The sequence below is a fragment of the Papio anubis genome, chromosome 1, assembly GCF_008728515.1.
Source record: "Papio anubis isolate 15944 chromosome 1, Panubis1.0, whole genome shotgun sequence".
Classification (NCBI taxonomy): domain Eukaryota; kingdom Metazoa; phylum Chordata; class Mammalia; order Primates; family Cercopithecidae; genus Papio; species Papio anubis.
Genome location: NC_044976.1, coordinates 145,091,690 through 145,119,196, shown reverse-complemented (window position 1 = coordinate 145,119,196; position 27,507 = coordinate 145,091,690). Strand labels below are relative to the sequence as shown.

Genomic DNA, 27,507 nt, shown 5'->3' with positions numbered 1-27,507 from the left:
GAGCTTTGCCTCAAAGGTAACATTGTAGTCAGAGAACAATTCTCGACTTACTGAATTAGGAGATCACCCTCAACACAAAAGACACAGACAGACACAAACAAGCACTCGTGCACACAAAATACCCAGGGCATTACCTGAATCAGTGTGTAAAGATACAGTCTGTCCGCCCCCACTCCCGCACCCCCACGACGAGTTTAAAAAGGAAAGAAAAAAGGTACCTACTCTTCCTCGTAGTGCAGAGAAAAAGATTCAGGAAGGCAAAGTTCTACCGAATCCATGTGCGACCGGCAACCATTATTTGTGCACCCCAGCTATAAATCAAAGTTTCCTTGACAGAGCACAGTGCAATTAACACAAATGTTCTCCTAGTGACAAGCCTATAGGCACAGCCAGTTGGGACCAAAGCTCTCACACTCTCCTAATCAAGGACTTAAAGCCCCGATTGGAGCTTATTAATATGAAGTAGGGCTTTACATATGCAGTCCCACCGGCCCAGCCGCGCAGCCGATTGGGGGGCCTCTGCCCAATCAGGAGGGAGGCGACGGGAGGCTGCACGGAGCGAGAGGAGCCAGGCAGGTAGGCAGGGTGCAGAGAGCCGAAGGGGGCTGGAAACTGAGAGTGGGCAGAGAAAAAGGGAGCGGAGAAGGGAGCGGTTGAAACGCTCCCAATACACACTCTCGGGTTTGATTTTTTTTTTTTTTTCCTTCCTTCTCTCTCTCTCTCTTTTTTTTTTTCTTCTGGGAAGCTACAAAAGAAACATAACTAACTTAACTCTCTAAGCACTGGAGGGATTTGCCTTTGATTTCTAACCTAAGATCTCTTTTGCCTTGAAAAGGAGAACTCACGCAGACTCTCAGTTAATTTGGGAAAGGATTCTGCGGAAGGTAGAGAATTAAGTTTGTCCTGCCGTTGTCTGTGTTTTGATTACACCGGGGGCTGCTGTTTATTTGGTGTTGTACTTTCTCATGTATTCCTAATCATGTCTTTTCCTGTTTTCCTGATGTATGCTGGGCATTAAAAATAATAATAATAAAAGACATTCTTCTAAATTGTTTGAGCATGTGAACTGGGATCGTCATCTCTGAGGTGGAATGCAGTTTTACACAACTACAGAAGAGGAAACAGTGACAATACAATATGAGAGAATGCCTAAGTAAATTATGTGTGTAAACCTTTCTATACCCGCGACTGTCTCTTTACGTGTAGATACAACGCATAGCTTTTCAAAACAAAGGTAAACAACCGCAGGACAAATTGGCTTCTTCAGTTTTAGGGGTGGGGAGACTGAGGGTTGTGGGGGTAAATAGCGAATTAAATCTCTCTCAATGCATTTTGACAAAATAAAGACAGCATTTTTTTTTTTTTTTTTTTTTTGTAGAGCATTACTAAACAGTGCACTAAAAGTATTCTTAATTATTTGTATGTATTTCAGTACAAGCTTCCAAACTAGGAGGCATATAATTATATATACGATTTTACCCAAAACATCCTGCTTTCAAATAAAACACAGTGTACATATTTGTTTCTATACATAAGGCACCCTATATGCTTTAAAAAATAAACCCAGAAACATAAACCATCACACAGTCTGGTCACTATAAGAACTAGTTTCAAACAGATAATAATTTACAAAACTAAGAATTCTCAATCAAAAGTGTTCAAAAAATAAATAAATAAAAGGAGGATATAAGAGGACAAGTGTGTTTTTTCCTCCTTTAATTGTGTATACCGTGTCTTTAATTTCCATATAACAAAGAGTTTGCTTAGGTCCTATTTTAATCTACAGGATTTTTTTATACTAGCAAATGTACATTGGAATAGATACCAGCTATTTATGGCGAAGAGATAACTGCTACCTTATGGAGAGTGAAAAACCCACAATTTTGATATAATTCAGCTCTACTGCTTATCAACCTTTTATGTCTTAAGTCCTACATGATAGAAATAGGATAATCTTTGAGATCAAAATAAATTAGTTCAGATATTCACCGTGTGTTAAATTCACTAAATTAGGACTCAACTCCCTCAACCCTCTCAAATTTTCTAGGTCTTAAAAAAAACAAAACACTAAAATAGAGCAGCCACATTAAAATTCAGAATATAAAAATGACAGACATGATTTGGTCCCCCCACAGAAGAAAGCAATTTCACTGCCTTGTATTTAGCTATATCTAAGATATAGGCCTGATTACTTTTATTTGTGTTCTAAATGCATACAAAGTTTCTAGATCAGAACTCACATAGCAAAAATGGTGCCTCAGAATACTGTATAAAAGCAGGTAGTAAAAGCTTAATTACCAGTAGCATTATGCTGTCTATATTGTTAAATGTGAACTCTGCAATTAAGATGTAAATTTGGTTGTGAGCAGTGAATTAAAAGAGCTTTGAGATGTAGAAGAAAATCCAAGCATTCTGCAGACACTGAGAGAGAAAAAAATTGTCTATTCAATCTCAAATAAGACATGTAATCATTTTACAATTAAAAAAATAAATAAAACAGGCATTTTGCAAAAGAAACAAGATTTTTCTAAAATACACTCAAAGAAATATGGAAGCTAATACTGCATTACAAAGACAGAAAAACATCCTTTGATTCATATGGTTACTATCTTGATTTCTGAATAAACTAAAATTCTCAGGGTAATTAATAGATTCAATTGTACATACTTTAAAAAAGATATACCAAAAAAAAAAAAAAAAGAAAACCAGAAACTTTCCTTCTTGGTTTGACTATGGATATTTCTGTAAAAAATATAAATTATTTAATGTACTCAGTGCATCTTAATGCACTCAAAGAACGCACTCCGATTTTGCACCTGTGCAGAATCCTGTACTATGTTCAGTTTCTTTGCATTATCATGCTGTGACAGAACCTGTTTATTACTCCTTTGAAATGGCTTTTTAAAGACAAGATTTGTAGCGTATTTACCAGTGGACCTCAAGTCACCAAATTCCGTACAAGTGATCTTTGATTTCCCATAATTTTCTTATTTCCCTTTGGGTACTTATTTGCCCTCATTATGATCCATTTGACTTCACTGGTGTATATTTTTAAAGATATTTAGACTCATACTTATGTGTAAGTCTTTTTGCTGTGCTCACAGAGATACATGTACAAACATACACAGTATCATCCCCACTGATTTTTCACTAACCATATTTCATCTACGCAAGGTGCAGTGTTCACTGAGCTCACTGCTTTCTGAGTGATCAGACATGTACCAGGTTTGTAGAGTTGGATGTTTTCCCCTTGGGATCAAAGTATCACCTGTACAATTCAAGGACCTAAAGACTATACTTACTGTCTTGAATCCAATTTAACCAATTTAAATTTTTTTTTAAAATCCTCTTCACTAAACTTGTGAGACAGCTTCCAGAACCTTTTACAAATACACAGCTCAGTCATCTCAAGAAACTTCCTTGGTCCCAGATTTTTCTCACCTTGAAGGAGAAAACAATGTATAATCATGGGAAATAAATACACCATGAGTAATACTGAACTTAAACCTTCAAGAATCTCAATTACAAAAAATCTGGAAAAAAAAAACAAACAGATAAACAGCCTAGGATACACATATATTCCCAGTCTATACACTTCACAATCTTACCACAAGGAGTCTACCCAAATCAAGAAAAACGGAACCAAACAAAAGGATCTCTCACGATTGTTCCACAAAGACTATTAATAAATTAGTTAATATCAGTCTATTATGCATCAGACTCTTAGTGTATGCATAGTTTCAATCTCTTCTTCCTGAAACAATGTAGTCATAAATATCCAAATAAATTCATTTTCAGTCCCAACTAATGCAGTCACCAAGCAGAGAATATACTTCATTTCTATTTCAAAGAACAGAATGAAAACAAGCAAAACTCAAGTGGAAACAACAGGAAGATTCCTATAGTCGTATGCACCAGACATTTTACTACATTTAAGTCAGAATCATTTCCTGCAACATTCTAACTAGGAATTTTTATGTTGCTAGAAGGTGATGAGAAATGCTTGCTGTTATTGCATATTAACAGCTATATTTAGCTCCTACCTTTCTTTTCTGAAAATTAACAGGACTAACCTGCTTTAAAATGTTCAAGTTTATCACTGTCATTTTTGAAGCAAGTTTTTCTTTTATATTACGCATTCATCATTTGTTAAATATGTAAAACTAAACAAGGCATAACAAATTTAGATTTTCAAATTGCCTTGTAATCTTTCCTCAGGAGTATAAAATCTTTGAAAAGCTGTTTAACTTTTTGAACTATTTTCCCTGCTGTTTTAAATGTATCATATATAGTATAATATACCATCCTACAAAAAGCAAACCAAGACAATTACTAACTACTATCTTTAACTCCAAAAGAAAACCTTGGGAAAAGAACCTAAAATGACAAGCAAAGCACCAGGCTCCCTTCTACTCCTCATGAGCTGTGTGGCTATGGGCAGGTCACCTCACTTATCTGTCCCTCATTTCCTCATCTGAGAATTGGGATTTCCTTTGTGCTATAAACCTGCTTAAGAACACACCTTTCCCACTGAGAACATGCAGACTTCTTTCGAAGTCAGGATGACTACTTTACACTATATTACCACCAGCCCTCTATCAATTCATCATTCCTCATTTTCTGTTGCCTTTCATTTCTAGGGCACAGGCTTTGATATTTAAATTATTGTCTCGATTGGCAAGAAGCAATCATTTCTACTGAAAGTGATCGCTTCCACAGAAGCACTAATAAAAACCTTTCCTTTTGACAAACCTCTTGTCCTATAAATCCATCCCATTCCCAAATTATGGAGTCTATATATATAAAAAAGCCCATTCTCTGGGGAGCAACTATCTCACCTCCATAACACACTAAACTCTTTCCCACTGTGTTTCTGAAAGCTGAAGAGGGGGGGAAAAAGAATCAGAGAAAGACAGAAAAACTAATAGAGGCAATTCAGTTTCTGTTTAATTAATTCAGGATTATTTCATTTTCATTTTGTCAAACTAATAATACACATGGTGAAATGTCAGTAAAAATTAAATTATAAACTACAGTAGCTCCAATGGGAAAACTGACTTTAGTTAGGTTGTATTTCCATCATACTTGCCCTGGTAAGATACCAAATGCATTTCATAGTATCCTACAAGCTTTCTATAATCTGCATAGCATGTATTTACAGAGCAATAGTTAACGTTTTGAGATTATACATTAATAGATGAGTTGCAGTTATATTCTTTCCTGAATGTTAAGCACCATGAGCTAAATGCAGAAAACATTCAAGGTCAATGTCCCATTTTAGACCTTTTCAGGCAGCTGTAATATTATGATAATCAAGCTTAAAATATTCCTATAGAAAGAGTAAATTAGCCTTTTCACTTGAAAGATGATTATGATAAACAATAAACCTAAGAGAGGACAAAATCCCTATTTTTAAAAGCCATAAATTGTTGACTCAATCATGTGTGTGATAGTGTTGTCCAAAATAAAGGGTAGCTTAACTCTGAGAGGAAGGTGGAGGGAGTAGTGAAGAAGGAGGGGGAAGTGGAACACACATGACAGATTCCAGAATAAGCAATCCATGCTTTGATACCAGTAAAATGATCAAATTACCCATCCTAACCACCCCATTCAACACATAATATATTTGAGTCTAAAATATATATATCATAAAACATCAAAAAAAGCACAATGTATTTTTTTCCTGACATATATGGATATTCAATACAAGTTTAAAAACTTGCTTTTCCTGTGGCTTGTGTTAATCCTTTTGTCCGAATTTTCAAAGGACTAGTGGAAAAAAAAATAAGATATTAACATCTGGTATCCATATAAACAGGTTTAAAGAGTTATACTTTTTTTTGATGTTTGAACTCTCTGACACACTTCTAAGATTACTTTTTATAGATGACTATGTTTGATAACAGTCTCCTTCCCCCAACCAAGGCAAATTAATTAGAGGTGTGTGTTTGTCATACCTGGAAGAAGGTTTTAGAGTAAGGGATTACAGGTCCTTCTGGAACATGCCTTGGGTTCGGATTCCAATTATGAGGGGTGAGGCTTTGGACTGGAGTCAGCTTCACCCATCTTAGTCTCAGTTTCCTCAGCTACTAAATGGGAATAACAATAACAATCTTGTAGAAGTATTATGGGGATTAAGCAGGTTAAACCAATTTAGCACAATATCTGGCCCCAGTTTGGGGACCATATGATCCAGTGGGCTGAGGAAGTTTTGGCTTGTACCAGTTGTCCTAGCGTAACAATTTGCAGTAGCACCTTCTTACACCCTCCATAGTGTCCCCGTTTGGAGAATGCATTTTATTGTCATCCTACAATTAGTGAGCCTTCCATAAATATTAGTTATATTATTTTTAAATCTTTAAAAATTATTTTACAAACTTTTAAAACTTAACAGAGAGATGCAAGAGAAAGGCATTGTAATTCATTTGGCCTCCATCTCTGACTAGGAGTGGAAGATACCGGATACAGAAAAGAAAGTGAAGTGCAAGTTCGTTACATTATGAATTGCTTGCCATACTGCCACATACATATACATTGGCTGCATGTAACAAAAGGGAAAACTAAAAGATGTCCCCTTAAAGTTACGATGATGTTTTCTGCATGGGGATGAGAAAGACAGACTTGGGAAAGTTAACTGATTCTGCTGACTCTCCAGAGAATTCAATTGTACATTGTTTACCAGAAAGAAGGGGAGAAATTGCTCACAGTCCATTTCTCTTCCTTTAAGACACTTCTTACACATCCCTCTACTCTAGCAGTTCAGTCAATAATGCTGTTGATTTTATTACTATCCCAAGTACAAACTCATTCACCTAGGAGCTCTTTTGATCAGATATCCCAAGAACTCAATTTCTTCACAAGGCTTTGCTCTTGTTACATTGAATGGCCACTAATCTATGGCAGCACATAAAGTCTGGGCAACGGGGAATTACAGGCTGGGAAAGACCATAGGGATTATGAGTCCAGCTTGGTTACTTTACAAGTAAAGAAAATGAGGCTCAGGATGGTTAAGAGTCTTAACCCAGGTTACATACCTAGGTAGTAGGAAAGCTCCTATTAGAAAAGATTACATTTCTCCCCTTTCCAGTACTTCGTTAGCAACAAGCTACCAATGTTAATGTCACAATTGTTCACAATATACTAGCGCATAGAATTCTGACGGAGATCTGACCCCTCTGAGGACAAAGGTCCAGTAAAAGCCAAGGGACATCTGAACCCAAGAGATAAATATCCAAGTGTAAACCAAACGGTCCTCTACTTTCTCCAAAAGTTTAGAAAGGTTAAAAAAAAAAAGTTACATATTTAAAAAGAAATGGGAATGTATTAGTAGAAATAAATGCTGTCTTCTCCTCAGCTAATTATTGTCCTTTTAGAAGCATATTTTAGCTATCGTTTCTTTCAAGGATTCAGTTTTGTTAAACAGCCACACCTTTCCTTACTCTGAACTCTATCTGACTGTAATCTGTGAGCTGGGCTGGGTCTGACAGTGTCCCCAGGGCCAGTAATGGAACTCAAGAAATATTCCTGTCAATGTTATAGGAACACAATGAATACGTCTTGGATAAGTGAATGAATGAATGAACTAATGACCAAGGCTATTACTCAGTTAATTATTAAATTTAAGAGAGGCTGCCAAATTTAATGAGATAATTTAAGCCGGGTAACTAGAGTAATACAGGAAAAATTTAAGAGATAACATGATTGAAAAAAAATAGGCAAATGGTGAGGCGGAAAGTTGGTAGAAAAACATAAAAAGAGGAAAAAAGAATTGAGGGCAAGGCCTGCGCCGTGCTATACTAAGGCGCACCAGCACTTCATCATCATTTATTCTTCTGATAGCTAAGAAGGAGCAATGTAGAATGATTGCTGTCTTCCACTACTTTCTAATTTTCCATGTTTTGTAAATATTCATACTGACTATTGGATAATGAAAACAATTATTATTAAAACAAAAGCAAACAAACAAAGCTGCCATATCAGTACCTAAAACTGTGACCCTTCCCAGGGTGACATGGAAACATTTTCTCATTTAATCTGACAGCAAATGCTTTTAAAAATCGTGATCCTATGTCCTGAAACTAAAATTTTTTAAGTGTTCAAAAATGATTCTTGTATGTAACATAAAAATTTCTATATTAAGGATTCTAAGTACTTTTCATTATCTAAAGATTTCTTTGGTTAAATGTTGACAAGGATCCCATGAAGAATGGTCACGGAGTTCCTGTTTCTATAAGATGTTTGACTGGAGCAGAGTGAACACTGAATACTTTCAGTGGGAAGGTGGATTTTTCCTCTTATGGGGGGAGGAGGAAGGGAATTAATCAGCAGAATAAGGCAAAGGTCTTACCTTTAGGCCGCTCTTTACCTCTCTTTACTCCCTGCAGTTTTTAAACAAGACCTGTACGTTTTGCTTGATGATTTCATTGAAAGAGCAAGACCCTGATGAGAACATATCACATTCTAGAGAGCCAACCGTTATTTCTAGAAAACCACATTTTGGATGCAAAAAAGAGTGAGATTCCCTGGTTCAATTATTACACATACATACGCATCTATCTAAATGCAATATGTACCCCCAAAATATGTACAACTCTTACATATCAATTTTAAAAAGAGAGAGTAAGACAAAGAATTCCTTTTCCATTTCTGTGGTAGATTAAATTACAGGAATGGTGGCGGGGGAGGGGCATGAGGACTGTACTCAGGACACTGAAGTCCTGGGGTTCTTATCTCACCTACAGTTTGTAACTAAGTGCACAGATATTTGGATCACGAAGGTTTATCCAATCAAACTGTGTCACCGAAAAGCAAGAGTTCAGTTACCAGTTGAATTAGGAAACTAAATAAATCAAAGACCATTTTTGTTAGTGAGAACAGACACGGATTAATTCATCCTTCGATAAATTAGAACGTTAAACGAAGAAATGAAATTTAACAGAGAAAGATTTTTAAAATTTTTATATTTTTAAAATATAGACAGAAAAGTTAGCTGTTTAGAACATTTAAAAATTCTAATTAAGAAGTGGAATATCCAATATTTTTGCTATAATTTAACATTAACAAAGAAATTTCACACGTGCTCCTTTTGTTCCTCATGACAACTCGCTGTAGCAGGTAGAAACTTCATTATTATTATATTATCATCCCATTTTACAGATGACACTGAGATTCAAAGGGTTTGTTGATTGTCCAACAGCACTCAGTTTTCATGCTGCAAAGTTAACATCTGGATTTATTGTTTTTTTTTTTTTTTTTTTTTTTTTTTTTTGAGACGGAGATTTACTCTGTCACCCAGGCTGGAGTGCAGTGGTGTGATCTCAGCTCCCTGCAAATTCCGCCTCCCAGGTTCAAGAGATTCTCCTGCCTCAGCCTCCCAAGTAGCTGGGACTACAGGCGCCCACCACCCCACCCAGCTAACTTTTGTATTTATAGTAGAGACGGAATTTCACCATGTTGGCCAGGCTGGTCTCAAATACCTGACCTCAGATGATCTGCCCTACTAGTGAAAATGTACAATACAAAAAGAAAACCACTGGGCTTGGTGGTGTGCACATGTAGTCCCAGCTACTCCAGAGGCTGAGGGAGGAGGATTGCTGAAGTCCAACAGTTCAAGGCATCAGTGATCAATGATCAATGGTCACACCTGTCTATGAATAGCCACTGAACTCCAGCCTGCAAACATAGTGGAACCCCACCTCTAAAATTAAAAAAAGGGTGGGGGAGGGGAGAATCCTGTGGTCTCAATAATTTCCCTTCTCTAGCAAGAATTTTACTCTGGTTAGGTACAGCTCCAAATTGACTGCTTTCCCTTTCTGAAGTTTCCCAGCCATACAACCACAGTAAAATTCGAGGATATCCGAGCTAAGGAACCAAGAGACTTAAAGAGGAGCAAAATCATTCCTCATTAAGACAGAAGCAACAACAATCCAAAAAATATACCTCAACTTTAAAACTACCATATTTGCTTAGAATTTTTCAAAGATCCCCTTGTTAATAAAATAGAACTATGATCAACCCATACAACATAACAGCTTTCAAACATTCGTGTTTTCTTCAGAATTATTCTGATTCATCTGTATAATCTTTCTAGCCTGCAGTATAAGGGCTTTTTTTTTTTTTTTTTTTTTTTTTGTCATACTACCAGGTGCTTTGGGGCCTGGGCATGTTACTGCTGAGAAGATCTTGGGAGAAAACATGGCCACATTTTGCTTTCCATATTACCAAAGATGATTAAATAAGACAATATTAGCTATAATGGACTCTTTTTGTGGTGAGAGCTTTCTAGTACTGCCCATGTTCTCCCCCAACATTGACTTCATTGCCATCATTGAACAGTTAAACCTATTCAATTATTCAATCCTAATCAATATTTTGAGATGTAAAGAAAGTAATTGTAAATATTTTGTTTATTTTTACCATACTTGATTCATGTGCTCTTACTGGAGGAAAAAGTTACATATTTATAAATAAACCGTTGCAAAACAAAGCGGGGGAGGTCCTTTTCTTGTAATTCTGGCTCTCATTTAGTCAGCTACAATATTTAGCAACACAATCCGCAGGGTAGATAAAACACTCTCAGGCCTGGCGCAGTGGCTCATGCCTGTAATCCCAGCACTTTGGGAGCCCAAGGGGGGCGGATCATCTGAAGTCAGGAGTTCGAGACCAGCTTGACAAACATAGTGAAACCCTGTCTCCACTAAAAATACAAAATTAGCCAGGTGTGGTGATGGGTGCCTGAAATCCCAGCTACTCGGGAGATTGAGGCAAGAGAATCGCCTGAACCAGGGAGGCAGAGGTTGGTGGAGATCGCGCCACTGCACTCCAGCCTGGGCAACAGAACAACAGAGCAAGACTCTGTCAAAAACAAAAAACAAAAACAAACAAAAAAACAAAAAAACACCCAGTCTCAAGTGTTCCCTTTGGGAAGCCTTCCTGAAAGGGCACCAGGCATCAATGGCCTTCTCCTCTGTCTCCTATCATGCTTTGCACTCACTGGTCTAACTGGTTTATGTCAAGGTAGATTGTCCTTATGTGTCTCTGCCTTCCACTGAGTAAACTTCTTGATGGCCTTTAATCCTCTGCCCTGTGCCTAGCACTGAAATCTAGACATTTTAGACTCTCAACAAATATCTGCCAAATAAATTTCTGATTTTGGCAAAAATGTTCACACTTTGATATGGTTTGGCTATTTTGCGTCCTCCAAATCTCGTATTGAAATATGACCTCCAGTGTTGGAGGTGGGCCTAGTGGGAGGTGTTTGGGTCATGAGGGCAGATCTGTAAGGAATGGCTTGGTGCTGTCCTCCCAGTGATGAGTGAGTTCTCACTCTGGTAGTTCACTAGAAAGCTGGGTGTTTAAAATTTTAAAGTGTGTGGCACCTCTCCCCTCTCTCTTGCTCCCTCTCCCATCATGTGATAGGCCGCTGCCCCTTCGCCTTCCGCCATGATTGTAAGCTTCCTGGAGCTTCACCAGAAGCAGGTGTCAGCACTTACCCTTCTTGTACAGTCTGTAGAACCGTGAGCCAAAATAAACTGCTTCTTTATAAATTACCAGTCTCAGGTCTTTTCTTTATAGTAATGCAGCAACAGACTAACACACTCATACAACTTGATTTTTTTAAAAATGAGTTTCAATGTTTCTCTGAAGAAATTTTGTCAGTATTTTAATGGGGCTAATATATTCTACATATATTTGCTTTCCTGAGTCACTATACTCACCTTCACTTCAGAAAGATGAGAACAGGAGGAGAATTTTCCAAGTGTCTATTACTAGGGTATTAACCAGTAACATTTCTAGACCCTATGATCCATACAAAATATGGTGCTTTTAGGGAGTTAAGGACTTTTTTTTTTTTTTTTTTTTTGAGATGGAGTCTCTCTGTGTCGCCCAGGCTGGAGTGCAACGGTGCGATCTCAGCTCACTGCAAGCTCCGCCTCACGGGTTCACACCGTTCTCCTGCCTCAGCCTCCCGAGTAGCTGGGACTGCAGCCACCACGCCGGGCTAATTTTTGTATTTTTAGTAGAGATAGGGTTTCACCGTGTTAGTCAGGATGGTCTCGATCTCCAGACCTAGTGATCTGCCCGCCTCGGCCTCCCAAAGTGCTGGGATTACAGGCGTGAGCCACGGCGCCTGGCCGTTAAGGACTATTTTAACTGTGATATTTATCCCCTCAAGTTGACGTCATGCTGAATTTGAGGGTGAGGGTAAAAATACCATCTCTGAAGTTCCCCTCTCTTTCTCAGAGAAGCAAGATGTGGTAGAAAGAATAGTTGAGGAAGAATGGTTTTTGGTCATCTGTACCTTGCGCTAGGTGCTGCATTTATTTCACTGGGCTTCAGTGAACAAGAGGGAACCAGTGCAGTAGTTTTCGAAGTATGGATTCCAGACCAGCAGAATCTCCATCAAGTAGAAGCTGGTTGAAAACACAGATGATTAGGCTTCACCCCAACCTACTGGGTCAGAAACTCTGGGGGTAGATCCCAGCAGCCTGTGTTTTAACAAGCTCTCCAGGTCATTCTGGGACATGCCAAGATGTGAGAATAGGATCTCTATAGACCTGTTTCATTCTAAAAGTCTATAGTTTCATCATCGGGAACAGAGCTTTTATTAAAAATAAATGGCTCAGAATTCACTTTATTATTCATATATTCTTCATCCCCAGCCCCTAAGTTTTTTAAACTTCATGTTTCAACATATTGAGTCTCAAAAATCAAATCCTGCAACAAGAAATACCAAATAAATCAATCAATAAAGTGATGCTGGCTGCTATGGCTCAGTCTGCAGACAGCAATATGGTCCTTGAACTTTTAAAAACTTTAAATTCAGTTCTTTCTCTGGTTAGTATATGTCTCATGGTTCACTCAGCTGCATCTGCTTCAGAGTTTGAAGCAAAAGCCTTAAAATCGGTAGAGACAGATATGGTGACCAGAAGAGCTGCAGACAGTGGTTCACCCTTGTTTTGAGCCTGGCTTCTGCTATTCTTTAGCTGGTAGACAGGTGGGCTGATGGGTTAAAGTCTTGTATGTCTCAATTTCCTCATTTTAAACATGGTGATGACTCCAATCTCATACTGTTGCTAAAGGGGACTAAATGAAATGGTCTACATATCATTGGTTTAAACCTTTGAAACATTCCAATCCTCAGGCCTCACCCCAGCCAATTAATTTAAAATCTTTGGCATCAGGAGTTTTGAAACATCCATCCCAGGTGACTTCAATACACTGCCAAAGTAGAGACTGAGACCCACTGGTAAATTACTTAGCCCAGGTCCTGGAATCATTATTTTACCATTATTGAACTGTATAAAGGAAGTGTACGTAAAAGCATAAACTTTGATATCAGATGGCCTCGTTTTAATCCTGGCTGTACAGACTGTTGGCTGTGTGACCTTGGACCTTACTTACCTGAATTACTGGTTTTATCATCTGTTAAGAACAACAATTAGCAAGAAGGGATTAAAAAACAAACAAACAAACAAACAAACAAAAAAACTTCTCTGCTTACTCCATAAGATTGTTGTGAAAACAAATAAGATAACATAAATCCAAGCTCACTGTGATTGAGGCAAGTATAAGAAAATATTCGTCCTTACATACAAGCCCACAAAAACTATCAGTGGCTTGTGTTAGATGCCAAGTCACTAAATGCAAGTGACTTCCAGAACTTCACCAGTTTTGCAGATGAGACATCGTTTTTTTTTTTTCTTTGAGGCCATGCTAATACCCCAAAGCCCAACTGTGATCATAGGATGAGATAATCTGGCTCCACATTGGAATCACCTGAAGACCTTTTACAACTACAGCTGCCTGGGTCTCACCCAAACTCACCCAGTGAAAATCTCTGAGGGTGGGGTCCATACAGTGGTATTTTTGGGATAAGATCTACTGGGGATTCAAACTGCAGCCAACATTAAAAAGAAGGAAAAAGGTGAAGTTAACTGCTGACGAAGGGGCTTAGGGTAAAGTGAAAACCATCTATGGACTTCAGCTTTTGTAGTGACACAATGCTGAGAAACCAAATTTCCAGGGATCTGTCAGTTTATGAAACTTTACTAAAATAAGTCCTGTACTGCCAAGCATCTAAGGAGAAAAAAGTGAACCATAAAATGCTTATCAATGAAGAGCTGAGTATAATGTAAAAATCTATTCTAAATACTATGCTTCAGAGTAAAAACAGATGTAAAATGGTTAAACAGAATCTGTGGTATCGTAAGGCAATCAAATTTAGTTGCTTTTCATTTTCTTCCTTATATTCTTATGTATTGTTTGGATAATTTTACAATGAATGCAGATTATTAACAGAAAATAATAGTCAAACAGAATGTAGTAAGGGGAAAAAGTAGATTAAGTAGGGGAAAAGTATGAAATGGAGAGACAGTAAAATAAATGCCAGAGCTGAGAAAGATGAAACAGCGTGCACTTATAAGTAAAAAAATAATTCTAGGACTCTCAAAGTGCTAGAAGATTCCTGAGTACACACCAATGTTTCACTCCTCTCTGCCTAGAAAAATCTTACTTATCCTTTTTAAAAATTGTATTTGTTATTTATTTACTTTTGAGACAGGGTCTCACTCTGTCACCCAGGCCTGTCACCCAAACTGGAGTGCAGTGGTGCAATCATAGCTTTCTGCAGCTTCAAACTTCTGGCTTGAAGTGATCTACCACTTCAGCCTCTCAAAGCACTGGGATTACAGATATGTCCCACTGCAACCAGCCCCTACTTATCCTTAATACTTAGTTTACCTTGGAGTGGAGGTCAGGGGAGGTTCCCAGTAGGATAGAGACCTCAGCATCCCTCTATCATCTCAACTAACCAAATGCTATTAATGTTTTCTTCATATTTTATCTGATTCTCCCGTGACTGTAAGCCTCTTGAGAGTAAAACTGCATCCTGTCCATCTTTATAAATAATCCTGACACTGAGAGACAAGTGCATAAATGGTATCTCCAAAGATTCACATTAAAGTGAAAAAAAAAAAAAAAAAGTTCCCCGTCTGTGGGAAACAGGCAGAATAAGATGTGATATAAACATAGCCCTACATAAGCTATTTTTTAAAATAAAAACAAAACAAAGACAAGTCCTACACATAAATTATCTTCTGTGATCTTCTGGACTTTCTATTTGAGGTTAACAGTGAAGAGCTGCCAATGTTCATTGCTCAGTGGGTTTTGATCCACTGATGACTGGTATGTGGAGTTTATACCAATAGTTCTCAAAGGAAAAGATCAGTATCATCCAGGAACTGTTAATGTAAATTCTTGCCCCTGCCACCCCAGAGAAACCCTGGGGATGGGATTCAGCAATCTGTGCTTTATCAAGTCCTCCAGGTGATTCTGATGCATGTTCAAGTCTGAGACCCGCTGGTCTAAATTAAAAGATTTAGAAGAAATGAAAAGCCAGCTCACTGCTAACTCCTTCTCAAAGTCTATTTCGCTAATATGGCTCTCCTATATGTGCCATGAAACCCCAAACTCTGATGAGCAAATGTTTCAAAACAGACCAAGACACATCTTGACTGTTAAAATTCCCACGTCTGACCCCTCAAGAGAATGAGGTTTGAGATGCAAAGGACAAGCCTGTCTCTTTCCTACAGTTTATCCTGCCAGACTCCTTCATTCCTCACTCTGTTCCCTGCAGATTGTCTTGTAAATGTGGCCACAGACACATCTTCAGCCCTGAGTCTGACTCCTGACCTCAGCTATGTTAGCCCCTTTGCTGCTGAAGAACAGCCCCTTGGATCACTGACTTGCTATTATTCTATGCTTAATAGCTCCAACCTGTGCAATATTTTTTATCTGGCTACAGTCCTATCTCTAAATTCTCTATTTTGAATGAATACCGATTTTGTGACATGAAGTCTGCTATATAATGAAATGCAAACAATGAAAAGGCTAAATCAGTTTACAAAAAATCTATTTGTCAAACAGTGTGGAGATGTTCCCAATTTAGTCTGGGCAGTTCATGCAGCTCTTGATAAGGGAGTTAAAAACCTAGCTGTTCACAGAATGAAAATAAAGGCATCTGCACCACAGATATATTTTCCTTTCAAAAGTCTTTGTTGTAACTTGTAGCTAATTAAATGCCCTTACACAAGAGGTGCACACACACAGCAAAATCAGAGAATAATTTTACAAGGGAGCCCCAGAGAAGAGAAGAGCACAACACAAGCTTCCCACTACCATCTCTTATATTGCATTTACATTTCTATACAGCTTCATCAGCCTGACAAAAAAAGCACAAGGGGAGGCCTTTTTTGTTCAATTTTGGACGAGAGAGATTTCTAAGCCCTGCAAAGGAACGTGCTTAACATTTAAAAAAAAAAAAAAGAAGAAGAAGAAGAAAGAAAGAAAAAAAGAAAGAAATTGTAACCCTGCCTTAGATGCTTGTGGAGAAATAATGCTTTCTACACACCTTTCTGTATCACTGACAGAGGAGCTAAAAAATTATCAAGAACTTAAAGTGTTCCATTTTTTAATTTGTAGTGTTTTCTTCACTCCTAGAGATTATTTGCAGGCAGAGGTGCCCCTGTATTAAGCTTGACATTTATTTGAGTGGCTTTGAATTTACTATGTCACATTTGTCAAAATGGGATTATACATATATATTGACATTCTTTCAATTTTCCACCTTCTGAATTTAACTATTTCATTGGGCAGATTTTAAAGTGTTAATTCTCAGATGATTTTTTTTAAGTCATATATGAAATTGGTTCTCAAATATAACTGGCATTGAGTTATCACAGTCCCCCTTCTCTCTTCTTTCACGCCCCCGTCCCCATATGGGAAGACTGTCCAACATAATGGGATAGCATTGGATATAAAAACAGAACATTGTCTAAACAGAAGAACCATTACTAGAGAATTGAAAGCTCTTTGGGGTCGGGGTAATTTATATTATAATTATTTCTTTATAACTGTTCACAATCCTGTGTCACTACACGTGTGGACTCCTCAGGTTAAAACACCAACCCTACAACCCCTTTCTAACACTCCACCCCACCCCTACACATACCCCAAAATACCCCCCTACCCATACACACACACACATACCTCTTTTCCAGATGGAAACTCAGAAAGATCACCTCCTCTCTGGAGGCATCTTTTATCCTGCCATCCTTTAGCATTTTCGTATGTGTACGTGGTTTTACTTCTCTTATTAAACTGTAAGCTCCTTGAAGGCAGTAACCCTGTCTCATCTCAGAATGCTTGGAACACAGCTTAGGGCCTGACAGACTGGATGTTATTGAATAGGCTGTTTAATGAATAAGTGAATAAATGCAAGTCTAGCTGGGCAATTGCTTTCTGAGCTTTGAACTCTTACTATTATGAAACAGATGAATTCATGCAACCTTCTTGATGTCAAAATATGCCACACTTTTGTACATGGGTGCTTGGAATACACTTGTCAGCTTTTAAGTCCTATTGGTTCTGACTCTAAATCATCTCTACATTCTCAAAGTTAAATTCCAACTGCCTGAATTTCCTCACCGGTAGTTTCATTGGTCTCCCTACCTCTGTTTTTCTGCTTCTTCCTAATTCATTCTATATGCCATTCTCCAGTACTTTTACCTCACATTTTCCACTGTTACAGAACAAAATCAAGATTCTTGTAACCTGAAATTTAAGTCTGTTCATAACTTGACCCAAACTCTCTTTCCTGGCAAGTTTCCCACAATTCTGCTTCAAAGAACCTGGGTATCACAGTTTTCGCTTAACCTGAACATACCAAATGCATTCCTATTTCCAAGATTTTTGCCTCAGCTATTCCCACCATCTTATATTTAAAGGACACCCATTTGTAATGCTCTATATACATGTGATATGTCTTTATAAAGTAGGTTAGAGCCTTAAAAAAGGGCATGGCCAATTCGACTTGAGAGAGGAACCAAAGAGGCAGATTTTCTGAACTATGTCTCTAAAGACTGTTGGGGGAAGAAAAATTTGTGGTAAGTGAGCAAACTTTAAGATAAAAGAGAATAATTGAATCATATTTATCCAATAGAATATAAGTTCCTTGAAGACAAGAACTACCTGGTTCATCTTTATATTCCCAGTAGTACCTAGTAGAGTGCTTTGTATGCAACAGTTGACTAGTAAACATTTCTTTAATGAGTGTTTATCCATTTCTGTCCTAACTCCATCCAACCTTTTCATATAGTACCTTGCATATACTAGATACTCAATAAATGACAGCTAAATGAATGAATGATTTCTTAATCTTTCCATTCCTTGTTAAAATGCAAAAGTGGGGAGAGGAACAGAGTAAGTAAAATTGAAGTTACCGAAAAAAAAATCTTAAGAAAATGAATCGGTATGAACACAAAATATGCTTATTTTGTTTACACACCAAAAGTAAACTGTACAAGAAAACAAGTAAAAATGTTGAATTCATATCGCCCTCTGGTGTCGGACTCTCCCAGACAATTAAAAAAACTCTCAAACTTAACAGTTTTAGGGAGATTTTACATCAAAATAGGAGCACTCAACCTTCCCTGATCAAAGCAAAATGAGTGTAGCATTGAATGAGAAGTGCAACATCTTTCAAATTTGCTTCAGTTGTTAAAGATGAAATTATTAACTCCAACAAAGTATGGAGCCACCAGTATATTTGCTTAATGGAGTGAATTCCTCCTTCTGTCAAAGTCACTGTGTCTCACCATGATAGTCATTAGAGACCAATGGAATGAGGCTGCTAGCTGTACTACAGGTTCTCTGTATGAAAGGTGTGCTTTAAAATCTAAGACAATATGACTTTTCAACAATAGCATATAATGGAAATTTATTTATTTGCTAAGCATGAGAAAAGCCATTGAGTAAAGAATGAAAGTTACAAAATAGACACAGTCTATTCATTTGCTATTAATGATAGGGCACTGTGCTGATGCAGCTGAAATAAAACAATACACCCTCCTTAAAGTGACGCTTAGGATCATGGAGAGAACCCTGGAATAAATATCTCAGTGTGAAATCATTGTTCTGGCTATAGCACAGAATTCAGAAAGTCCCTTATATTAAAAAATATAAAAGCGTTCCTCTTCAGGGTAATTTAATTTAGAGAGCTGGTTTAAATATTCTAAAAACTAATAGCATGTTTTGAAGGCAGTCTTAGACCCAGAAACATAAATTAGAAAACAGATTACACCATGATTCCTTTTGAGAGTTTTTCTAGCAAGCTGTTAGCCACTAAGTGCTCTCACCCTTGCCATCATCTTCACTGTTGTCATCATCATCATCATCATCACCATTCATGGGTAACACTCATCATCATCACTGTCACTGTTGTGGTGATCACAGTCATTGACATGATGGTCAGTGTTGCTAAGTATCACAGGTTTATGATGTGCTAGGACTGTGCTCAAAATTTTACATCATTTAGTTCATCTGAACCTCACAATAATCTCAGTAACATTCTAATTTTACTGATTAGGAAGCTGAGACTTAGTAACTTACTATAGCCTCCATAGTAGGTAACTTGCAGAAACAATTCCAATCCTGCTCATGGAAACTTTTGCTCTTAATCATTATATTGACTACCATTAGGTACCAGACTTTACTTGTGATTCCTCTGGACGTGGTGCCACATGGGGTGTGATTCTGTTCATTTATCTGCTGTATTCCTCTTTTTATCTAAATGATGAGCAGAAGGGTTTGCTAGGAGGATTTTAAAGGGTTAAGTGCTTTAAGAGAACAAAGCCATAGAGATCAATCTTGGGTGGATAAGGAACCATGAGGGAGTAAGTAATACATTGTCTGTTAGAGTCTCTTCCTCTGTGTGTCTGAACAAATGGCAATAAAATAAAGAACATGAAACTTCTGGGTGTTAAATCAATTTATTTATTTATACTATATTTGGCAAGCATTTATTACATTGTTGTTAGCACTGCACTAGGTGCTAAACAAAATATTTACACACAGGAGAAATGCAAGCCCATATTCTTGCCTTGGGAAGCAAACATCAACTGTACAACATTCATAGGGTAACTCATTTGATGTTTTAATCAATTCCATCTCATCTGAGTCTAGTACCACACACTTGAATATATGCACACAGACATACACACACACACACACCTCTGTACACACTCCTAAAAGCAAAAGTCCAACAATGCCAAAAACACACAGATTTCAGATAAAAACTTTCAAAATTTGTCTAACAATTAAAAATAAACTGATTTTAAGAAACGCACACACATAGGACTTATAGAGGTTATTTCTACATCTCACCATCTTTATTCCTGGCAATACATGCTGTGTTACCTATGAGTAGTCTCTTTTTGGCTACAAATGTGTCCCATCTTCCATCTGTTCTTCTAGCAATATTGCTGGCCTACTGCCACTGAAGCTACATCAGCCTTCATGATATCGTTTGACTAGGTTTTCTCAAGTACCCGTTCATTTAGCTCTCCAGGTGAGGGTAGGCATATATATTTCTCTGTAGTTCTCTGAGCAGGGTTTAACTTTGGTTCCATATTAGCAAATGTGTATGTTTCTGCTCTATTTACTAAAGTTTGCAACCTATTTTGCTAGAGTAGAAAACAGAATCTAAAGCTCCTCAAGAAATTGCTGGCTGAGCCATGAGAGAACTCAGCCCAAGGTCTCAATTTTTCTTTTATAATGGGATGTCAGTTACCCCCTGGATTTTGCTATATTCTTTCACATTTTGCTTTTCTTTCCTTCTTTTTCTTTCTTTCTTTTTTCTTTTTTTTTTTTTAAGTCAAGTCTCACTCTGTCACCCAGGCTGGAGTGGAGTGGCATAACCATGACTCACTGCAGCCTCAAACTCCTGGGCTCCAGCGATCCTCTCACCTCCAGCCTCCTAAGTAGTTGGGACAACAGGCACACACCATCATGCTCACCTACGTTTTTTTTCTTTTTTTTTTTCCCCACCATTTTTTCCCAAAGACAGGGTCTTGCTATGTTGCCCAAGCTCATCTCCAACTCCTGACCTCGAGCTATCTTCCTGCCTTAACCACCCAAGTTGCTGGGATTACAGGCATGAGCCACCATGCCCAACATGTTTTTGCTTCTTTCATTCACTTAAGTAATATTTTTCTCTATTCCAGACACTGTCCTATGCATAGGAGTTTTTACCCTCTTGAGTTGAAGGCTGAGGTTCCCCTTGCCCCCTGCTTTCCCTCTGTCCAGTCTCTCACTGCATGTATTCAAGGCAGGCTGGTTAGCCAATTGGTTAGGAGGTTGGGTAAGTTTCCACGTCAGCTTTGTGTATTACTAGGAGTTCGTCCTTGACAAAGTTACTTAACCTCTCTGTATTTAGTTTACTCATCTGTAAAAGACACACTCAATAAAGAATGACTATTATCTTTAAATTGTATTATGGTGATGTATATTTATATTTCAGTCTTGATGTAGAAGGCAATTATGTATGTATCAAACTCATCCTGTAAATTGTAAAAAAGTATACAAATGTAATGTGGTGTTATTATTTAATACAGGGTTTAATGTAGGCTTTAATGTAGAGTTTGTGTCAAAGAGAAGTGAAAAATATTTGTTGAACACCTACTATGTCTTAAGCATTGTTCTGAGAGCTTAACTTATAGTGCTTTGCTCAACCTCAAGAAAGGTCAATGATGTAAAAATAATAACAGCCTTCTTTTATTGTGCAATTATCTAACAATCTTAATAATGTAAAAAGTAGATATTATGGTGATAATGATTCTGATTTGGTGAAGAAATTAAAAGAAGGAAATGAAGCTCAAATATTAACTTATCCAAGGAAACCTGGCCAGTAAGTGAGAGGACCAGGATATAATCCCAGGGATATCTGCTGCCAGGGTCTGAGCTCTTTCTGCTACAAAACATGCTTTTCCTAGATGGAAGCAATGTATAATAGAGAAGGCTCAAGCTAGGCTGATGAAAAGAAAAATGATACCAAACTAATAAAATATTCATACTTACAGGCAAAATGCCCTGATTGGCAAAATATTAATTTAATATGTACAGTGTTTTATATCCCAAATAGTATGGCATCCACATAACTGTAAATAACAGAAGTTACCAAAGCTAACTTTTAATAGAATTCTTTGCTTAAAGTTCTTAATTTCCACAGTATTTTTGCTTGCCTAATAATAGAATGATGGTGTCTAATTTGAAAATGCAGGCAGATGTATTCATTTTTAAAGGTATCACTTGGAACCTTATACCATTTATTTAGATCCTGTAGCTGATTAGTGACCTGTTTAAATAGATATAACTGGTAAATGTTTGATCAAATAATAAACATACGCACTGAATCTTCATCTCCTAACTGAAAGATCTTACAGAGTTGTCAAATGCTAAACAAAGAAAGACTGGTCCTTTTTTCCAAAAACTGTCTGCTCATCAAATAAATGAAGCATGTAAACCCATGTGCACACACTATTTTGCTTTGTTTTATGCTATACCTGTGACCATTTTCTTTAAAACGGCTTAATTTAACTTAATTTTTTTCCTTCAACATATTCAAAAGACCTTAGATTATTATCAGTAATTACCAGTATGACTTAGCAAAGGAAACCTCATCAAAGAACTCACAAAACAGGCTTAATAGAATTTGTATTTTGTAGACTTACTTGTTTTATTTTATTAATTTCTAGCACAAACATCTCACTTTAAAGCTTCCAAAAATGCTTACACGCCCCTAATCTCACTTTACCTATTGGTGAGAAAAATGATGTTAGTTTTCCAGTTTTTTTGATTATGAAACAAGGATTCTGTGATGCCATTTAAATTGCCTGGGATTATATCAACCCATAAGTGGCAGAGACAAACTGGAGAGTAATTACCCCCATTCCACCAGGCTTCTTTCTGTCTTAGCTCTATCTTTATTCTTCTGCCTCACTCTGTGGCAATACCATATGATGGGAATAATGCCAGTGTTCATATACCCCTTGGTCTCACGTGCTGGGTCCTTGCAATATCATTCATACAGCTCTATTCCTCTGCACAGGTCCTTTAGAGCATCACAAGGATATAGTGATAGATAGGGTGGAATCCCTCTCCCCTACCCCTACGTCTAGCAACACAGCTTCTCTCTGATTTCTCTGGATATCCCAGACACAGGAAGGTAGGGCAACTGGGTATACGGCCCACAATGATTGCATTTCCTTCCAAAATAGTTATGATGATTTTTGTCAAATAATCCATAAACACTTAATATCAAAATACTTACTGGTATAATTCTGGTTCTGCTGTGAGCAATTTGTGGGCTTTGAGCGAATCATTCAATCATTTTAGGCCTCAGCCTACCGAATTTACTGTGAGACAAAAGAATTAATTTATACAAAGTCTATTCAAACCTTAAAATATTATTAATGTATGAAAACAGTATGTGGCATAATTCAAAAAACAACAGTGCTCAGGAGGCTAAGGTATAATTAATAAAATCCAGTAGGTTTTCTCCCTCATTTTGCATATAATGTTGCTTATTCTATCAACTCCATTTTGCTTTAGTTTCTTGCAAATGAACTAGAAAGGTGATTGTATAAAGATTAATTCTATGATGATGGTAACATGAACTTGAATCAAAAATACTATTGAAACAGAGTTATTACTCTTAAAATGTAGGGGGTTCAGATAGGACTATATTGGGATGTAATTATTGATTTACAAATAAAGTTTAGAAAATAAGAGGCTTTGGAAGCAGAGGGTAAAGCTGGAATCCCTCATAAGCAATGGACTCTCAATTCACTTGTCAATGTATACCCTAGATCAAGGCTTGCCCAGATGCTCAGAACAGGTTACAAGTATCACACTAACCCATGCTACCCAGACAGGACAGAAATGGACACTTTGTGGCACCAGAATACCTAGCTACTCTAATCTGTCTGGGACCCCATTTTTTTTAATGCAGTAGCAGCAGAATAAGAAAAACATACAAGAGAGTCAAATGTTTTCCCAACTGCAGAAGCAAACACTTTGCCAGTAATTCCAAATAATTTAAAATGTGGCCTTTCTCTCTCTCTCTCTTTCTCTCTCTCTCTCTTTCTCTCTCCCCCTCTCCCTCTCCCTTTTTTGCTATCAGTACCAAGCCATTAGTCTAAATATTAATAGAACTATGTATACAGGCTGTTGTCCACCTTAATGCAGATTTTTCAAATTTCTTCTGCAACTTGCTGTATCTGAACACATAGGAACCTCTTTTTTCTCTCATGTGTGCTCAAGTTACACAAGTAAGTTTATGAACATTTTGCCAATACACAAATTCTGATTTTTTTTGTGGGGAATATAAGCGTCCCTGTGTTTATAAAGTGACAGGATCTGGAAGGATGTTGTCAGGCCAGCCAACTTTTTCAAACTCACTTAAATCAAGTGCTTTATTGAGGCAGATGACCCAGAATATGGCACAGAAAGCAAGTCTGCAACTGAGTGCAGTGGCCCTCTCCAACTAGAAATAATCTCAAAACATGGTATGTGAGTGTGGTCTCCTGGGGGTCACCACATACCCTTGTAGACAGGGACAGAGCCGGGGAGTGGCCCATCCATGTGTGTCTATGCCTATGGGGTGGCAATCTTCAGTTGCCTACGGTCGACATAGAAAGACCACACTTGCTTAAATCAAATCTCTCATCCATCCCTTTTAATTTGTCATGGCTACATGCTCTTTATTCCAGTCCATTCTCTTTCTACCACTATAAGGAGCAGGGGGAGCAGGCAAGAGACCCAGCCTTAGCCTGTTTGCTGGGGACTTGCACAGCTAAGGTGTCTAAATATATATATATATATATATATATATATATATATATATATATATATATATATATGCACTGTTATGTCATCACTTAAGGATCAATTAACCGGCCTCTGTGGCAAACTGCTGTTCAGCGACTGGTGCCATCCTGTGAGCTGGGCAAACTGACATTGATGACCAACGCTCCCCATGGTTTGTCGTGTCTCTCAGGTTCCCTAAGACCATACCGACGGCACCTGTTAAAGCTGCTTCTGCTAAGCTGTTCTGCATTTGTCTGGCTGGATTTGGACTTCCTGGATCTCTGACTGAATACAAAGTGATTAGAGAGCCCAGTGTTTGGCAACAAGCACGATGGGGAGTACGCTGTGTGTGGGTCCACAGGAGCACAATGTTCTTCATAACCCCATGCAGGGAGCGCCCTGCTAGATTCCCTGTGCTGTGGAGATCAAAATGGTCTCCTTTGTCGTCAGCTGTTTAACAGCAGCTGTTTAATGTAATTCCAAATGATTTGCTTGAATGAAGTTGTCATTCTTGCAGTAATCTTTAATTTGGTAAAACACATAGCTAAGCAATGCTATTTTTAATGTTATTTTAGCTTTAGAAAAGTTTCCAGTCCCTGTATTTTCCATGATGATGACAGATCGAAATCATTACTGGGAAATATAATTACGCAAAGGAGAAAACTAGATATTAATATCAGCATTTTTCTACCTAAGTTAGTTAAATGCTAATTGGCAAATAAAGGTTTATCAAAACAAACAAAAAATAAGTATAATGAAATTAATAGAAGAATTTTTTGCATCATAAACTTTGTTCTCACCTATCACTAAATGTAAATTGCACCTTTTTTCTGAGGAATATGTCTTATGTTAATAAACTCAAATAGCTAGTCTAGGAAAAACGTTTTAAAGATTTCATGTTTTAAACAGTTGGACAATAGTGCTCAAACAATACAAAGAGGACCACAAATGAATCAACATTCCTTCCTTCCTTCCCTCTTTCCCTCCTTCCCTCCTTCCTTCCTTCCTTCCTTCCTTCCTTCCTTCCTTCCTTCCTTCCTTCCTTCCTTCCTTCCTCCCTTCCTTCCTTCCTTCCTTCCTCCCTTCCTTCAACTTTATTGATTATCATCCATTGCAGTTTGTAAAGAAGTCTGTTTACAAGGCAAAAAATGCCTAGCCTGTGTTCTCAGGCAATTCTGCAGTTCTCTTGTGAACAATAGAGGGCAGTGATGCTTCTAATCTGGCAGACATCGCCTCGGAGAGAACAAAATCGCTCTTCTACTTGTGACTTGCCTTCCAGCTAACCAACCTCTCTCTCGGTACCACATTCCATTTGTGTAGACTTTCTCTCTCCTAAGAAAGCTACCTCTATTCTTTCTTTATTAGCTGATATTCTATGTCCAGTTTTCAAAGCACTGCCTTGAAAAGCTGTTCTTCAGTCATAGTTTGTGATCTCTTAAAAAAATATCTCCTGGCTTTTCTGATATGAATGGCTGTTCTTAAAGCATTTCTTCTTACCTTACTGCTCTTCCTCCTAACCCTATTTAAATACAATTAATTCAGAGATGATGCTACTTGCCAGCATCTTGGCTTAAAAATGAAAACTCCACAGGCTAGGACCCTTTATAAATATATGTCCTGACAACCTACTGTCCAGTGGCATGTATTTATCAAACGTCACAAATTAATACGTTGATAGGCACGAGGCCACCACCTGAAGAAGAACACACTGTGATACAGTTCTTTACTACAGAGAGCTATTTACCTTTTTTTAAAAAAACTCAAAGTCATAACAATTTAAACTGTTTCACTTGAATCAAATGAGATGCATCATCCATTTCCCTGATGTGCTTTCAGTAAAGAAGAAAAGCCTTCATACGAAATACCTTAGGAGAGTGCTCTATGTTTAACCATTTTCTCACCATAAAAGCTAAAATCACCTAATCAGAAAACACTCTATCATTTTACACTGAATGGTTCATAAGAACATAAAATTCCATTTAGCACTGCTACCCACTCTCATCATCTACCCTTTTAAAATGCTTACCCATCTTTCTCATTGCTATTCAAAGAAACAGATTTATTTCTCACCCTGGAGTTGGGAATTTTGGCATGCCAGATTGAAAATGTACCCAACACCAAGTAGTGGATGGGTTATTCTTAGTCTCCTTACACGCTTAAGAGAAAATGGGGCAGTGTATGTCTCTAAATCAAGTGAAGTTCTTTGGAAACTATGACTTCAGCTATAGCTAGATTAGTGAGGCTGTTGTCATATTAGAAAAAGAACTGGGATCATGAACAATAGAAATGCTAGTCACAGCAAAAGAGATGAAGGGACAAAATCTTAGGGACTGTGAGAAGAGGTTGCAGAATTATTACCATATTCATCATACTTCTGATTTATTTTAACTTTGGTTATGGAAATTAGAGAAATTCCTCCAATGCCTTTTTGATGTCTCTGAGCAACCACTGACATTTGGTGGGGGGTATTTTGCCTCAGCCCAGCTGTGCAAACCCCTTTCATCATTTCTCTCCTGTCCCTTTCATCTGCCCTTTCACTGTCTGCCCCTCCACTGCCTTTATTCTTTTCCCTTTTTTTCCTCCCCGCTTAGGCATCAGGGCCTGGGAGCCACAAGTAGACCCAAAGACACAAGAGTGGCTAGAATAGTTCCTGTTTCTTCCCTGATAAAGTCAAGGGAAAAGGCCTCCCTAGACAATCTGTCCTTTTGCTTCTTTCCTTAAGGTTTACAAAATAAAAATCAGAATCATTGGTGTTAACCTTTCTTGTGTTTTAGACTGTTTATCATATTTAGATGGAAGAAT

The 27,507-nt window shown here is 37.7% G+C and overlaps 1 protein-coding gene across 13 annotated transcripts in view; it reads right to left on the bottom strand.

Annotated features, from left to right (window-relative positions):
- ESRRG (estrogen related receptor gamma) overlaps positions 1-27,507 on the bottom strand; it is a 640,719-nt gene that overhangs the window by 224,490 nt on the left and 388,722 nt on the right. Inside the window, exons 1-2 of one of the 13 annotated variants that reach the window (XM_021931504.2) lie at positions 12,302-14,610; positions 223-6,089 (exon numbers count right to left, since the gene is read on the bottom strand). The exons of 7 other annotated variants lie outside the window; for them this stretch is intronic. In XM_021931504.2, the coding sequence (XP_021787196.1) occupies positions 223-278 (56 nt within the window). In that variant the 5' untranslated portion in view covers positions 279-6,089; positions 12,302-14,610. Of the gene's footprint in view, positions 1-218; positions 9,272-12,301; positions 14,611-27,507 lie in introns of those variants that run through there. 5 more of the 13 variants (XM_021931516.2, XM_003893106.5, XM_021931601.2 and 2 more) reach the window with 5 other exon arrangements.